We start from the raw sequence: 16,122 nt of genomic DNA on the forward strand, positions 1-16,122 counted from the left end.
ACAGATTGATATTCTTACTTACCAACTGCAAATTTTAAATCAAAAAGAAAATGTTGAATTCAAAATTTTCTATGGATTTTCTTAGACGGCGACGTCCTGATTTTCTATAACTGGGTGTCTTCTTAGGGTGGCAGGGGAAAGAGACCACGTCCCCTCTCGACCAAGTGGTATGTCGACCACTACATTACATTGGTGCTATGGGGAGCCAATTCCAAGCCCCACTTCGACCAGAGTGGTCTTGTCTCTTTATTTCTTGAGATGGGAGGAGTGTTGGGTCCAAGTGAGGTTGGACTCGTAGTGGCTGTGGTTAGATACCACACATAATGAGGATTTTTGATTATACCTCCGGTTAATGTCCACCTTAGTTTCGACTAAGTATGTCGTCTGGGTAGCAGAGACGGGATTTCGTAGCGCGAGTTTGCCCAAAAGGGTGAGGAATCGGCTTCCGGTCGGCGGAGGTGGACTTAGGTCCCGTTACATTAATTAATTAATTATAGATTTTCTATGGTGAGGTAAATTTTCAAGCAGTAAAATAAATTTTCCTTTCTCTAAAGTAATTTTTATTTAAAAAATTTATTTGTAAAATTTAACTTTACAATTTTATTTACATCAAACAAGTTGCGTTTATTAATGTCTCAAAGTAATGTAGTAATAAAATTAATAATTATAAATATAATGAGGCTGCGAAAACGATATCACGTTTTAATAATTTAATCGCCTCGCTAAATTTGTTTTCCAAGTCCGAGTTTCCAATATTTTTGGCAGCTTGACTGAGTTGTCTCAGCACCTCTTCCAGTCGTCTCATGCACCGAATAATAGAACCTGCAATTAAATAAACCATCAGTTATAAGCAAACTCTTTCCTCGTAATTTAAAAAACAAAGTTACCTTCAAAGATGTCAGTCATCTTGCAAATTTGAAAGAAGCTGGCCCCCTTGCACCAGGCATAGACGACGTCCATCAAGTAGGGTTTGAATCTCTCGACGTAGCTGTCTTCATCGAGCTCCAAGTTTGCTTCTGAAGAAACTTTGGCGATCCTGCGAGCCAGATCCTGCATTTGCCTCAACGGCCCGCTCAATTCGTTAGTGCTCTTGGGCATCTCGTTGGACTTTTCGTCGCAGACGAAGCAGCTCAACAGGGCGGTCATTTGCGGTACACTCAAAGCGTTGAACAGACCATTAAATATCATTTCAGTGAGCAGTAATTCATCAGCGCCGTTCAACTCACAAGCAACCCGTCCCTTCAGCTCAATAACGTCCGCCTGAGTGCAGTATTCCATCCGTCTCAAGACTCTCTTCCGACACTTCAACTCGTCCATCTGCAGCACAGACTTGGCTTGCTTCAGCTCGAGTTTCGCCTGCTTCAACTCTGTTCCCAGCTCGTCTTTGCGCAGAAATTCGTTGTAGAGATTACTGAGCGCCGGGTCTTTGTGCATTGGATGCGCGAATAATTTATCTTCGAGTATTTTTATCCTTCTGACGATGTCTTCAAACGTTGAGTCGCCGATTCCCATGTCTTTTATGGGATCCAGAAGCGGTATTCCATCTGGGAAATGTTTTTTAACCTCTTTTATAGATTTTAAAACACTCTTGCGATTGTCCGGTGGTCTGAGATCCTGAGGAATCGGCAATCTGAGAGTACTTATTTCGGAAATCAGCGTGTGCATAACAGGAACTATTTCAAATTCACCATCTTCATTCTCTCCGCAAGGTATCGGCGCATTTTCTGTTGATTCCTTGGAAATATGCAGCAGCATGTCGACGATAATAACGGCGCTCTCTTTTGGATTCTTTGAATTCTTCTTTTTAAAATTAATAACAACTCCCCAATCGAACAAATGATTTACGTTTTTTATCTTCACCATCCTTCCGGGCTGGAGAAATTTCAAAATATACTCGACCTTGGTGATGAAATTTCTGTAATCAACCTTCAGCCGGTCCAGCTGCAGACGGATGTCGTGGTAAGACGCGATCTGGTTGTATTTATCTACGACAATGTCGTCGTAGAGCTGCTGCAGCTCTTTAACTTTGTTGTATAAACCAGGAATGGCCGCTTGGTTCTGGAACTGGAAGAAACTTCGCTCGAGCATGTATTCGGGATTTATTTCTTCAACTCTCAGTAGATTAAGTACCATGTTGTAGGTCAGATGAAACGCTGAATTTATCGGATCGGCTTTGCCGAGCACAATCTCTTTGCCAACAGCTGGACTCACTTTTTCGTCAATCATCAGTATGACAATTCCCTTCTCGTCCAACCCACGTCGACCAGCGCGGCCGGACATTTGTATATACTCGCCGGACGTTATCCAACGAAAGTCTTTGCCGTCGAATTTACGCGGCGCAGTGAAGAGTACAGTTCTCGCGGGCATGTTCAGGCCCATCGCGAATGTCTCTGTCGCAAAGAGCGCCTTGATCAATCCTTCACCAAACAAAATTTCTACGGTTTCCTTGAGAATAGGCAGTAACCCGCCGTGATGGATTCCAATGCCACGTCTTAGCAGCGGCAGGACATTTTCAACTTGTGGAAGCTTACGGTCCTCATCACTGAGCACATCCATCGCGTTATTGAACACTTCGTCGATCAATTTTCTCTCAGACTCGCTATTAAAGTCCAGCTGTGACATCTGCATAGCGTAGGCTTCGCAATCTTTTTTAGAAAAACTAAAAATTATAACTGGTGCGAAAGTTCTCTCCATAATCATTTTGACAATTTTGAAAATATTCGACTGCGCGGCGTTGCCACCACGAACTCCGCCTTTACGACCTTTCAAGTCGCCCTTGGCAGCATCTCCATTCTGCTGGAGACAAGTCATGGCTCTGTTGAAGTTGTCTTCTTTGAACTGCCCGTCTTCGTTGACCACCAGATGGATACCATCGCCACCGGCTGGAAATATGTAGTGCTGCAGAGGTGTCGGACGATAGTCAGTGTAAACTACGTGGCAGGGCTGGTGGTGCAAGTGCGCAACCCACTCGACGAACTGTCTTGCGTTGGGTATAGTCGCTGACAGGAATACGTAGTGCACATTGTCGGGCAAGAGAATGAGAGTTTCTTCCCAAACTACACCACGTTCCTTGTCTCTCATGTAATGAATTTCGTCGAATATCACCCAACCAACTTCCCGCATCACTTCCGACCCGCGGTACAACATGTTCCTGAGAATTTCTGTTGTCATTATAAGAACGGATGCCGTTGGGTTTATGGTTACGTCACCAGTTATCAATCCGACGTCTTTAAATTCTTCATAAAATTCACGGTACTTTTGATTACTCAGAGCTTTTATTGGTGTTGTGTAAATTACTCGTTGCTTGTCTCTTAATGAACATGCTATTGCGTACCTGAAAATTTTATTTTTATTTATTTTAATAGAACATTACAGAAATTTTTCTAATTTATTTTTACGCGCTGAGCAACGGGTGTAAAAATATCTGGTCTAGATTTAAAGACGGAAAAAATACTGAGGTATAAATTTTTCTTTGATAATTCCAAGTGGACGTGATAAATAATTGCGATAAAATAAAAGCTTCAGTAACCGAACAAAAATTAATTTACCAGTAATATGAAATTTTTTTGAACCTCAATATAAATTTAAACCTGAGTTTTTAATTATCTGTTCGAAAATCTAAAAGCAAATTGACATTTATTACAAGAAGACAAAGTTTTAAATTATATTTTATAAATAAATAAATTTTTATGTACTGGCACTCGTTAACTGTAATTTTAAATATTTAAAAATTTGTTTCAAAGTTTATCACCCGACCCAGTGATTTTTATTTCCCGGCATTAAATTGCTAAAATCGACAAATAAATATTTTTACTACCCTGTAAAAAGAGCGATGTTAAAAATGGACTCAATTTAACACAGCGCGGTGTTGAAATGGAATAACCTCGGTGTAGGCGGTGTTAAAATACCGGTGTTAAATCGGTGTAAAAAAAAATTCCACGTATAGAAATCAGAAAAAAAATGTATTACATATAAAAAAAAATATAAAAATTAAATGAATATTATCTGGAGGAAATTTAAATTTTGCGATGTATTTATTCAAATAATTATTTATGTTATACGTAATTTATTGAAAAATTACACAATTTTACGCCCATCATTTCAATCATCAATAATTTAATTAATTAATAAAATCACTGTTTACTTGTAATGATCGAATACCTAAGTAAAAATATTCACAAAGTTAAATATTTTCAACAACAAAAAATATTTTAACGGCGGGAAATTTTTTCGATACCGGTAAAGAATATTTACACTGGCGGCGTTATTTTAACGCCGCTTTTGGTGATTAAATTCAACACCGAAAATTTTTACACCTACACCGCCTGGACTTACCCTGGTTTTTTTAACAGTGGACTGTAGTATTAATAAAAAAAAAAGCAAATACTCACTCAGCAACGACAGTTTTTCCAGCAGAAGTATGAGCAGATACCAACACAGATTGATTATTTTCAATGCACTGTATTGCTTCCTTTTGAAACGGATCCAAGACAAATTTATACTCCTTAGCTGGAGCTGTTGTTTTATTTTCTAATGGAATGTACTCGTGATTTGGCGGCACTGCAACCTCATGAGTACACGACTCAATTGTTTCTATTTTGTGTACTTTTATCTGCGATATCAATTCATCTAAACTGAAAGTATCGATTCAAGTAAATTAGTAATCAATTGATAAATAAAAAAAATCATATAACTAAATATTTAAGAACGAAATATACTTTATGTCTTCTAAAATAGACTCGACTTTCTGCTTTTTACTAATTACACCAGCGTCATCTTCAAGCTCACGTTTCGTTGAACTCACGTTGGCTCTAAAAAATAAAAACCAAATGAATAATTTATGAATTAAAAAACACAATAAAATTTAAAAAAAAATCATACTTGGTGTCAGTGCTCTCGGAATCGATTGCTGATGGTATCACCTCAGCTTCATTGTCGTTTTCCTCGTCGAACACGTCGAATGCATCAACTCCAAAATCCATTTTTCTCCTTATCTTTTTATCAAACTTAATATATTATTTTATATATAATACATACAAACGTATATTTATTATTTTATCAAGTAGACAATTGAATGCTCACTATAAAATTTATTTATAAAATAAATTTTAATTCACAATCCGCTGGAACCAGCACCAGATCGTAGGTTAGAAATTTTTTAGGTTAAAAGCCAGCACTGACCCTAGTAGCACAGTTTGCTTTTACTTTAGCAAAAGTTTACTTACAAAACAGTGCTACCGATGACTGAACTCGCAGATACCCTTCTCCCGACGGAATTACCCGATTTTACCCGACAACGAATGATAACAGAGTTTGCCGCTAAGAAACTTAACCAATAAGGAGTCGCCATTATAAGCGCGAAAATTTAAATTTAAATGAAGTGGAAACGAGTGGCATACTTTAAATAAAATGAATTCATCCCAAAAACATTTCTGGACATGTACTGGATCTATTATACGACAACTTTAACAAAATGCTTGATCTTAATCGCGGGAATTTAAAAAAGGACTTAAACAATGAGTGGATCTACCAAAATTAACAAAATTAGAATCAATAATTGTAAACGTACGAATATCAATAGCAGCGAAAATATCAAACGACTGTAATAGAAATATTACCGATTTGAATATTTCGCTAAATAAATCATTGCTCCCGATAGAAAAAAAGAGGAGCAATTTAATGACGGCAATATTTTTAAAAAATAAATTCATTTAAAATCGTGTCCTGATCAACTTAAGATTTTACCATTTTATTAAAAATAAAATTTATTTATTGAGTTATACATAACATTAGGTTTGTATTTTTAATTGATGATAATTAATTAATTAAATATTAATTTTATGACTGGAGCAATTGTGGATTCTGAAAGAGCATTTAGAGAGCAATTTTTTGGTATATCGATCATTAAAAAATATCAAATTTCCGCGCCAACTTAATAGTGGTACCGAAATGTCTTCCAGCGAAATGTACAAGAATACACCCTGATAGCAACCTTAACCACAAGTTAACTTCAAGTTACTGCCGTATTCTGAAGCAAACTTAAGGGGTAACGGTAACCGATTTTCAATTCAATTTAATTTACGGACAAACATTAGAAACCTAAAATAGAGAGTCTTCAGCGTTTTTTAAAGCCTTAACAAAGAGCCAGAAATTTCGTATTTTCAAAAATTCTAATTCGTTTCCTAGAAAAATTGTTTTAAAATTCTCATTTACTCTACGAGTGCAACAAAGACAGTCCCGTTTATTTTTCTGAGTGTGAGAAAGAGGTCCGATACCGTATCCCCTTTAGGGTCGGCAGTACTAAAAGAATTTTCGAATTTTACTTTTCTAATTACGTTTTCAATAATTACGTCACTCGAATGATGAAAACCTTCCGAAAAAGTTTGTCTTTCACGGAAAAAAATGAGCTTTAAAAATTACTATTTGAAATTATAACCCGGAATTATAATACGTGTCGTCTATTTTCTAAGTATCAGTTACGATTTTTAAAGTTCAAATAGTAATTTTTCTTACATAGACAATAAATTTTCATACTTATCCTGTAATTATTCACGTTTTAATCATAAGTGACAAAATTACTATTTAGAATGATGGTATTCACTGATCACTTTGTCATTATATTATTTGTCATTCTCAATTTATATAGATCATTTTTTTTCGTGTTCACATTTTTTCGAAAGCTATAAAAATTTCTGTAATGACAATTGATTAATAAATTAAAAGAAAAGTAAAATTCAAAAATTCGTTTAGTACGACCCAGCCTTAAAAGGAAAGTGTTGGAGAGCAAGCAGTTACCTTTAAGTTGACAGTAAATTGTCTGTAACTTGAATTCAATTTGACAAGTGTTACTGTCAGAGAATGAAGTCGTTGGTTGAGTTCCACTTTAAATTGAAGGCTAGTTTTTTTGTCAAATTACATTCAGATGACGGCAGTAGATTTGCATCAACTTGCACGCAAGTATTATCCAGCCGAGGCTTACCAGAAACTTGTCGTTTATCCGAAAATGTTTCACTGCAGAACTTGCTAAGCAATTATATTTAGAGTGTGGCTATCAAGGCACTTGTAGTGAAATTGAATTCAAGTTACAGACAATTTACTGTCAACTTAAAGGTAACTGCTTGCTCTCCAACACTTTCCTTTAAATTGGTTTCAGAATACGGCAGTAGTTTGAAGTTAACTTGTGGTTAAGGTGGCTGGTAGAGTCGACTTGAGTAAAAAAAAAAATTTCTTCCTTATCTACAACAGATTTTTTTATGACAGTTCCAACTTAACCATCATACTCACACTTTAAAGAGTACATGTACTCTTAAGCACGATCAAACGTCACATACATTTCATATATTCACCAATACCCATGTAATCTTATCTCCAGCTCAGCTGTCCAAGCTGCTGTTTATTTTTTCTTCAGTCTCAGCTCCACAGTCTCAGTCTCAGCACCAACACGCCCACAATTTTTAATTCAAATTTAAATTTACAATACATTTAAATGAAACAATAACAATAACTATATATGAAATATCATTGCAGTGAGTGTGGGGAGAGACTCATCGCGAGTGACAGTCATAGTCGCAGTTTGTGTTCATGTTCAAGTTGTAGGAGTTTGAGTTTGAAATTTAACTGTAGAGTAGTGACAGTATTACATTCGCCTAGACAAGACACCAAGACAGCGAAATAATAATAATTATTATAATAAATATACTGTATTAAATGTATGTAGTAATCACGAGTTCCACCATCTTAACTCTCCAGTGCGTCATAACATCCTAGAAAGTAACTTTACACAACGTTCACTTGGTGTTTAAAATCAATCCACCAACAATTGGACTGACAGCGTAAAATACAAGGATTTGTAATTTTATTCTTTTGAATTGTGAAAATTTATGATGGAAGTTTTGGATCCGACAGTTACTCACGACGACGCGCCACTTTGTATCAATGATTCTATAGAAAAATGTATGTATATATTTTATGTGTTTATAAACATTACATAAATATTGACCGTGAACTTACACATGCGTTAATGTCTATTGCCAATATATTAACACACTAACATATTTCATTTTATCACAATAGCGAACACATTTTTTATCATTTCCGGCTGTTGAGTTCTCACTCGATAGATCAGACAAAGAAATTTTTTCCCATATTCTGACCTATTTCAAGTTGATTATAATTATTTTTTATTGTCTGCAACGGCCAGAGCTTTTGTTACTATGAGTGTTTATGTAAAAGATATAGAATTTTTTAAATGCATATAAAAAAATTAAATAATTTAGAAAAATGCATGCACCGATTTTTGGATTTTCTAAACGTGTATTTTTTATTTTTGTTTTATAAACATTTTCTTTCATTATTTGAAAGGTTTAAAAATTGTCAGATGTCTGCTAACTTTATTGTCTTTCTATTATGAGTAAATGTAGCAAAAATACAATTTTTTAGTTGCATATAAAAAAATTAAATAATTTTAAAAAATGTATGCACTGCTTTTTGAATTTTCTAAACGTCCATTTTTTCATTTTCGTTTTATAAACATTTTATTTTATAATTTGAAAGTTTTAAAAATTGTCAGATATCCACTAACTCTATTGTCTTTCTATTATGAGTAAATGTAGCAGACATACAATTTTTTAATTGCATCTAAAAAAATTATAAGTGTGAATGTAGCAGACATCAGACAAATTTAAAATTATCAATAAGGAGAGTAAATAATAAAAAAAAAATATTGATAAAAAATGCACTTATTAAATTAAAAATTTTTTAAATGCGCATTTTTTAAAAATTTTATTTGATCAATTATTTACTCTATTCATTTATAATTTTAAATTTGTCTGATGTCTGCTACATTCACACTCATAAAAAATTAAATAATTTAAAAAAATGCATGCACTGATTTTTGAATTTTCTAAACGTGCATTTTTTTATTTTTATTTTATAAACATTTTTTTTTTTTTTCAAAGCTTTAAAAATTGTCAGATGTTCATTAACTCTATTGTCTGTCTATTATGAGTAAATGTAGCAGACGTACAATTTTTTAATTGCATATAAATAAATAAAATACTTAAAAAAAATGCATGCACTGATATTCGAATTTTCTAAACGTGTATTTTTTTATTTTTATTTTGTAAACATTTTATTTTATTATTTCAAAGATTTAAAAATTGACAGATGTCTGCTAACTTTATTGTCTTTTTGTTACTTAATTTTACTTACGGTCACTTTACTAATAAAATAATTGCAGATAATTATTAATCCTCATGATTTTTAATAATAAAATTTACACAATTTTGACATTCAAATAAACATGAAAAATTAAATAATTAAATATATGGTGATGTGTTAATTATATTTTTAATTTATAGTCAAACTTGATAGAAATTCTTCACGTTCTTGAGTTCTTTAACTAAAATTTATTATTTTTTTACTAACAAATTATTACCTGATGATTTACTGCAAATTATTTTGTTGTCTATTTTTTTCACAGAAAAAAAAAAGTATTTTTTTTAAAACTTAAATATTTTGCAGAAGAAAATTTATTCACAAAAGAAAATAATTTATATTTATTTGTACGGTTACAGAAAGTCAAATAATTATTTAATTTTAATTGAACAAAAAATGACTGTATGTTGATAAATTCAATGTAATTAAAAACAATTTAAATTTAAAACCAGTAAAATCTTTGACTACTACTTTTAATGAATTAATTTAAATCTGTTTCATTATCTATATTATTAAGAGAATAAAGAAAATTTTATTCCGGCCATATTTACGTGATAGAATCAGTTAATTTTATTAAATTTAGTTTCGTTGAAAAGGTCTTGACTTGAATTTGCGAATTTCCATGGTTTGAACTCTTTGTTATTGCCAAGTTTCGAGATAAATAAATCTATCTAAATCATTCGAATTACATTTAAATTACGCGGGAAATAAAGACGATCGTATTCATTTTCTTTAAATAAGTTAATATTTTAATTATTCTGTCACTGAATATGACTGAATATATATAACTGTTATATATATAATTAAGAGAAAATAAAAAAAATTTAATCTATGCCATGTCTTCTATGATAATGAAAATTTAAAAAATTTAATTTGGTGTCAGTGAAAAAAAATATATTAGACTACTAATAAAAAAAAATTTCACCGTGTAGATTTTTTTTAAAGAATCTCATGATTATACAATCATCGAAATCAATAAGTTTGCGAATTAATGATGAAATTTGTGTCACTAAATTTTACTGATAACAGAAATAAACGAAAGATTCTAGAGTTGATTTTACAGTAGAGATTTTAATAAACAGTTAAATTCAAATTATATTTTCTAAATTCGGCAGTAATATTCGGGCAGTCACGTAGTGACTGTACGTTGCTCATTAGAATTAATTTGAAAAATTTTAATCGTTTTTGTGGCTGGCAAATTTAAAAAAAAAATTTGAGCGGGAAATCCGGGGAACTCGAGTTTACTTTTGATGTAAAAAATTTTTATTAAATTTGTTGATAAAGTTAAATATTAAATGATTTTATTTCAAATGTTTATTCTATTGTCAGAATTAATTCGAATAAATTAATAACAAAATAATTTTCTATTTATAGCGACATTAAGACACATACCAGAAGACACGAAATCATGTATAAAAGCAAGATATACATTAGGGTTCCTAGGATTTCTAGGATTCGCACTGGTCTATGCTATGCGAGTTAATTTATCAGTCGCTATTGTCTCCATGGTTAATCAGACGGCCTATCCTGATAATAATGACAGCAATGACACCACTGACGTCTGCCCCAAAATAACGCCAGTCAATGGAACATTTGTTCCTGTAAGTTATTCGTTGCTAATAATTAAAATTTTTATTTAATTATTCATACGAAATGAAGGTTCTCTTGGAAACTATAAAATTCATTTGATTATTTTTTTATCACATGAGTCATCCGTTTATCTTAGCAGTAGTATTGAGTTTCTTTATCTTTAAACAGTTATTTAATTTACAATGAATATTTATTTAATTATTAAGATTTATTTTTATTTTACAGAGTCCAGGAGAATTCAATTGGGATGACAAGACACAAGGAATAATATTGGGATCATTTTTTCTCGGTTACGTAATTACGAATGTTCCGGGTGGGCGAATGGCTGAAAAAGTTGGTGGTAAATTAGTTTACGGTCTAGGTGTATTTCTAACTGCTCTATTAACTGTCGTAAGTCCATTTGCTGCTTACTGGGGTCTTGGTCCATTTTTAGCAGTACGAATTGCTGAAGGATTTACTGAGGTAATTTTATTATATTTATTTATTATATTTTTCCTTAACTGTACAACGTTACGTTTTTTACAGATTATATCTTACGTATATTTAAATATAGGTAATTTTATTATATTTTTTTTTTTAATTATTGCCAAGGTTTTAATTAATTTTAAATGGATAAAATTTTTATTATTTATTGCTTTCAATGGCAAAATATCTGATTACTTTACTTTTAAAAAATTTACAAAGAATTTTATCAGCTGAACAAAGTATCGGGGATCAAATTTCTTTGATGGATTTAGTAGATTTTTTTTTATTATAAATATTTAGATATCGAATTTAAAATTATATGTCATTAATTTCTAAGAATTTTTAAAATAAAAATAAATTTTTTGGAATTTTAAGTCAGCGGTTTTTTCAAACTTTTAAAATTTCGCGGTTTTTTTTTTGGATAATTAGTCGCTGTATAAATTTAAAAATAAAAATTAATAAGTAAAATAATTTAAGGGTGTGACGTTTCCTGCGATGCATTCAATGCTCGCACACTGGGTGCCACCTTTAGAGCGAAGTAAATTTGCAGCTTTAGTTTATGCAGGTAAATACAATATTACATTTTATTGTCACAATTATTTACATGATTAAAAAAAAATTTATTAATTTTAATCAAGGTTCTAATTTTGGTACTGTGATATCGTTGCCGCTGAGTGGTTACTTATGCTCATTAGAATTCTGGGGTGGCTGGCCGTTAGCTTTTTATCTGTTCGGTACTCTAGGTATTTTGTGGTACGTATTCTGGATGTTCTTTGTCTATAACACCCCGGCAGAACATCCTCGTATTGATTATCAAGAAAAATTATACATCGAAGCCTGTGTCGAACCAAACAATCCGGTAATTTCGAAATCGATAATTACTTAATTACAAGAAATAAATTATTCTTTTTTTATTTAATTAAATTTAAATAAATTAGGATGATGATGGAGGCGTTCCATGGCTATCTGTCTTGACATCAGCACCAATGTGGGCGATAACGATAACACAATGCGGTCAATCATGGGCCTTTTACACCCTCTTGACCGAATTACCGACCTACATGGATAGAATTTTACACTTTGATGTTCAACAAGATGCATTTCTTTCAACACTACCCTACTTGACCGCTTGGATCATGGGTCTAGTGATATCTAATTTTGCGGACTCGCTTATTGAAAAGCGGATACTGTCGCCTTTGACTTCCATGAAATTCTGGAATACCGTCAGTTCAGTGGGAGTTAGTTTGAGTTTCGTCGGCGCTATTTGGGCCGAGTGTGATCACGTTTGGCTCATGATTATGCTCTCTGGACTGGGTTCACTACAAGGCGCAATCTATGCTGGCAATCAGATGAATCATATCGCACTTGCTCCGCGCTATGCGGGTACATTGTATGGACTCAGCAATGCAACAGCAAATGCATGTGGATTCTTGGCTCCGTATGTTATTGGTCGACTCATCGAAGGTCATGTTAGTATTTTTTTTTATCTATTATCTATTGCACAACTTGTTTTTCTCGTTTCAATTATTAGTTATGATGAGTTTTATTTTTTTTTCTTGAATTTCCTTAGAGTAATTAAGTAAAATGAATTAATTATTTTAAATTTAAACTAGGAAACATTATCCAGATGGCATATAGTATTTTGGATGGCTGCGGGCATAAATCTTGCTACTAATTTTGTATACTTGATATTTGCATCTGCTAAAGAACAGTCATGGAGCCGAGGTAACAGGAGTTGATGATTGTGTTCATTTAGAAATATAACGCTACTACGTCGGTCATCAAGTTCAACGGCTGTTGATCGTGTCGCTCTCAGTGCTTTTTAGTTTAATTTTATAGGTCGGTTTACATTTTCTTTATAATTTTGTTTAATCAATTTATTTTTATTACTGACTTTTTTTTTTTTATTGAAAAAAAAAAATTAAAAAATCATTCCGACTAAAAAATCTTTATTTTCATTACATTTTACTTTTAAAATGTGTAATTTAATTAAAAAAATATTTTACAGTATAAATATTTGATCAGCTGATCGATTATAAAAGTAATGAAGAAAATTTATCGTAAAAATATTTTTTCATATGGTACTTGTTTTTTATGCTAAAATTTTATAATTGTTATCATAAATTATCTTATTTTGGTTTTTTTTTTTTTATGAAAAAAAGACGAGGATTAACTTAATATCCTATGATTATAGGATTATTTTATTATTGATGATTAGGAACAAGATTTTTGCAAATGAATGGTTCAAATGCGTGATATTACGGCGAAAATATTGGTCTTATAAAAAAAGTTTTCAAACAAAAGTTGTAGGAAATTTGATTTTCTAAAAAAAATGTCTCTTATGATTTTCTTATATGACCAATATTTTCACCGTAATTCCAAAATTAAGATTCATAATGAATGATTCAAATTTTTGTTAATTATCAAAATCTTCATTTTTAAATTACGGCTTTCTTATTGGTCCTAAGAAAAAATTACAAGAAACTTTTTTTTTTCTAAAATTAAATTTCGAACAACTTTTCTTCGAAAAACTTTTTTATGCGATCAATATTTTCACCGCAATTCCAAAATTAAGATTCATAATGAATGATTCAAATTCTTGTTAATTATGAAAATCTTAATTTTGAAATTACGGCTTTCTTATTAGGTCTATAAAAAAATTGTAAGAGACATTTTTTTTATAAAATTAAATTCCAAACAATTTTTATTTGAAAAATTTTTTTATACGACCAATATTTTCGCCGTAATATCAAAAAATTGACACCATTAATTATTAATTGTTATTTTTAAATTAAGTCAAAAATCTTGACCCTATTGATGATGATCTTTTTTTTTGAGCCAAAGTAGTTCAGTATAATTAATTTAGCATTTATACAAGATAAAAAAAAAATTAAACATTATTTATTAATGATATTTATTTAATATAATAGAGTCATAAAAAAAATTTCAATAATTTGTTTTAAAATTATGAAAAAAAAAAAAAAAAATGAATTTTTGAAAAAATGAAATGAAAAAAATATTCGTTAATCAATTATGACTTTATTACATTAATTAAAATAGATAATTAATATTTATTTGTTTTATCTCAATTATTTTTGTCACAATATCGCACAGTAATGCCAAGTAATTTAATAATTAATTAATTAAATTTATTAGGCGTTAGAAAAGTTATAAATTAATACAGGTTATATATTTCTGAAAAAATATTTCCTGTAACACAGTAATAAAAAAAATTTAATTGATAATTGATAGGTAACTAATAATAGATAATTAGTGATAAATTACACGGGAAATATTTTTGGAAATATTAAAAATATAAAACGAGAGCGCAAATAAAAACTCAGGACGTTATTTAAGAGGTATTTTATAAAGGATATGTAGATTAAAATTGTAGAGGCGTTTCTTCGAACTAAACTGTGAAAAAAAAAGAGAAAATTTTTACTGGCAACTAGATTTAATTTGTCGTATTAATTAATTATGGTCTTGAAGTTACCAGACGACAGTTTTTGAATTTTTTTTGAACAAATAATTAACCCGAAAAAAAAAAGACTAAAAATATGCACATGTAGAAAATTTAAAAAACTATAGGTGCATTTTTTTGAAATGTTTTTTTTTTTTTTTAATTTATCGTTTTTAATTAAATCCAAAAATAATGAGACGTCGGCTAATTTCAGTATCATAACTAATTGGATATTCGCTTTATTTTACTGGATATTTAAGTCAAAGTTTCTTAAAAATTGATGGAATGAAATCTAGTTGACCGAAACATTTTACCAGTGATTTATTATTTTGAATAACGGACTGTACAAGCCTTAAATGATAACAATAATCTGAGGCATAGTTGATTCTTGATACTATCAATATAAAGTTTGTCATGTTGGAAATCATAATAATATTCAAAATAATATTTATTATTATTATTTAAATTTAAGGAGGGAAAGTGGTCTGAGGTACAAAAAAAAGAGCATTTTTTTGTTATTTTTTTTTTCAGAGTATCTTCTTTATTAACATTCTTAATATTCTGCTAAATTTTCATAAAAAAATATTGACAAATAAGCCAGTGGTAGTGGGGAGAGACGAGTCACTTAAAAAAAGTCTCCATGCTATAGGCAGGATAACTCATGACTGCTTCATTTGAAAGCAAAAAACCAAAAAGATTTCTTTAGTACATAAGTTTATCTTGGATTTGAACGAAAGAATAAACAAAATATTCATTTTTGAATTTTTGGTAAAGGTGCAATAAAAAAAACTCAGTTTTTTACCAAAAATTGCTCCTTTTGTTTAATTAAAAAATAAGTAGTTATTGAAAAAAAAAAATCCTTCGTTCAAATCTAAGATAAACTAATGTACAAAAGAAATCTTTTTGGTTTTTTGATTTCAGATGAAGCAGTCATGAGTTATCCTGCCTAAGGCATGGAGACTTTTTTTTGAGGTGACTCGTCTCTTCCCACTACCACTGGCTTATTTTTCAATATTTTTTTATGAAAATCTAGCAGAATATCCTTGAAATTATGCTTAACAATGTGACGAATTTCAAGAATTTTAATAACGAAGGTACTCCGAAAAAAAAATCACAAAAATATCCTCTGTTTTTGTATCTCAGACCTCTTTCCTCCCCTTAAAGAAGAAAAATAATAATTATAATTGGAGAAAAATTTAATTATTAAGATATATATATATAAGTAAAATAACTGTTGCTTCTAACTATAGACATATCTTCAGTACCTTTGACGTTTCTGATTATTCATTAATTATAATTAATTAATTAATGAATTTAATTAGTAACGATTTATGTTTATAATAATTATAACTAAATACTAATTAAATATATATAATTAAGATGAAGATTCA

At 30.7% G+C, this 16,122-nt stretch overlaps 2 protein-coding genes across 3 annotated transcripts; one reads left to right on the top strand and one right to left on the bottom strand.

Moving 5' to 3' along the window:
- Window positions 1-554: 554 nt before the first annotated feature.
- LOC130664431 (exosome RNA helicase MTR4) lies at window positions 555-5,209 on the bottom strand. Of its 2 annotated transcripts, XM_057464295.1 has the most exons (6): window positions 5,083-5,191; window positions 4,882-5,006; window positions 4,719-4,811; window positions 4,392-4,634; window positions 888-3,334; window positions 555-822 (listed from the first exon to the last, which is right to left on the bottom strand). In XM_057464295.1, the coding sequence occupies exons 2-6, from the start codon at window positions 4,980-4,982 to the stop codon at window positions 665-667; spliced, it is 3,042 nt and encodes a 1,013-aa protein (XP_057320278.1). In that variant the 5' UTR covers window positions 4,983-5,006; window positions 5,083-5,191; the 3' UTR covers window positions 555-664. The 2 variants fall into 2 exon arrangements, with proteins under 2 accessions (XP_057320278.1, XP_057320277.1); XM_057464294.1 differs by having other exon boundaries at window positions 4,882-5,209.
- Window positions 5,210-7,351: 2,142 nt separating this feature from the next.
- On the top strand, window positions 7,352-15,304 carry LOC130664432 (sialin). The gene is made up of 7 exons (XM_057464296.1): window positions 7,352-7,953; window positions 10,591-10,817; window positions 11,032-11,268; window positions 11,749-11,836; window positions 11,910-12,130; window positions 12,210-12,740; window positions 12,885-15,304. Exons 1-7 carry the CDS (start codon window positions 7,881-7,883, stop codon window positions 13,008-13,010), a joined length of 1,503 nt encoding a protein of 500 aa, XP_057320279.1. The 5' UTR covers window positions 7,352-7,880; the 3' UTR covers window positions 13,011-15,304.
- Window positions 15,305-16,122: the final 818 nt, after the last annotated feature.

This window comes from Microplitis mediator, chromosome 3 (assembly GCF_029852145.1).
Source record: "Microplitis mediator isolate UGA2020A chromosome 3, iyMicMedi2.1, whole genome shotgun sequence".
Classification (NCBI taxonomy): Eukaryota; Metazoa; Arthropoda; class Insecta; order Hymenoptera; family Braconidae; genus Microplitis; species Microplitis mediator.

Bases quoted from the DNA above. Each gene is read 5' to 3' on its own strand.
- LOC130664431 (XM_057464294.1), bottom strand. From the start codon at position 4,982: ATGGATTTTGGAGTTGATGCATTCGACGTGTTCGACGAGGAAAACGAC. The intron at 4,812-4,881 runs GTATGATTTTTT...TTTATTTTTTAG, and splicing joins TCCGAGAGCACTGACACCAA to AGCCAACGTGAGTTCAACGA. The intron at 4,635-4,718 runs GTATATTTCGTT...CGATACTTTCAG, and splicing joins TCTATTTTAGAAGACATAAA to TTTAGATGAATTGATATCGC.
- LOC130664432 (XM_057464296.1), top strand. From the start codon at position 7,881: ATGATGGAAGTTTTGGATCCGACAGTTACTCACGACGACGCGCCACTT. The intron at 10,818-11,031 runs GTAAGTTATTCG...TTTATTTTACAG, and splicing joins TCAATGGAACATTTGTTCCT to AGTCCAGGAGAATTCAATTG. The intron at 11,269-11,748 runs GTAATTTTATTA...AAATAATTTAAG, and splicing joins TTGCTGAAGGATTTACTGAG to GGTGTGACGTTTCCTGCGAT.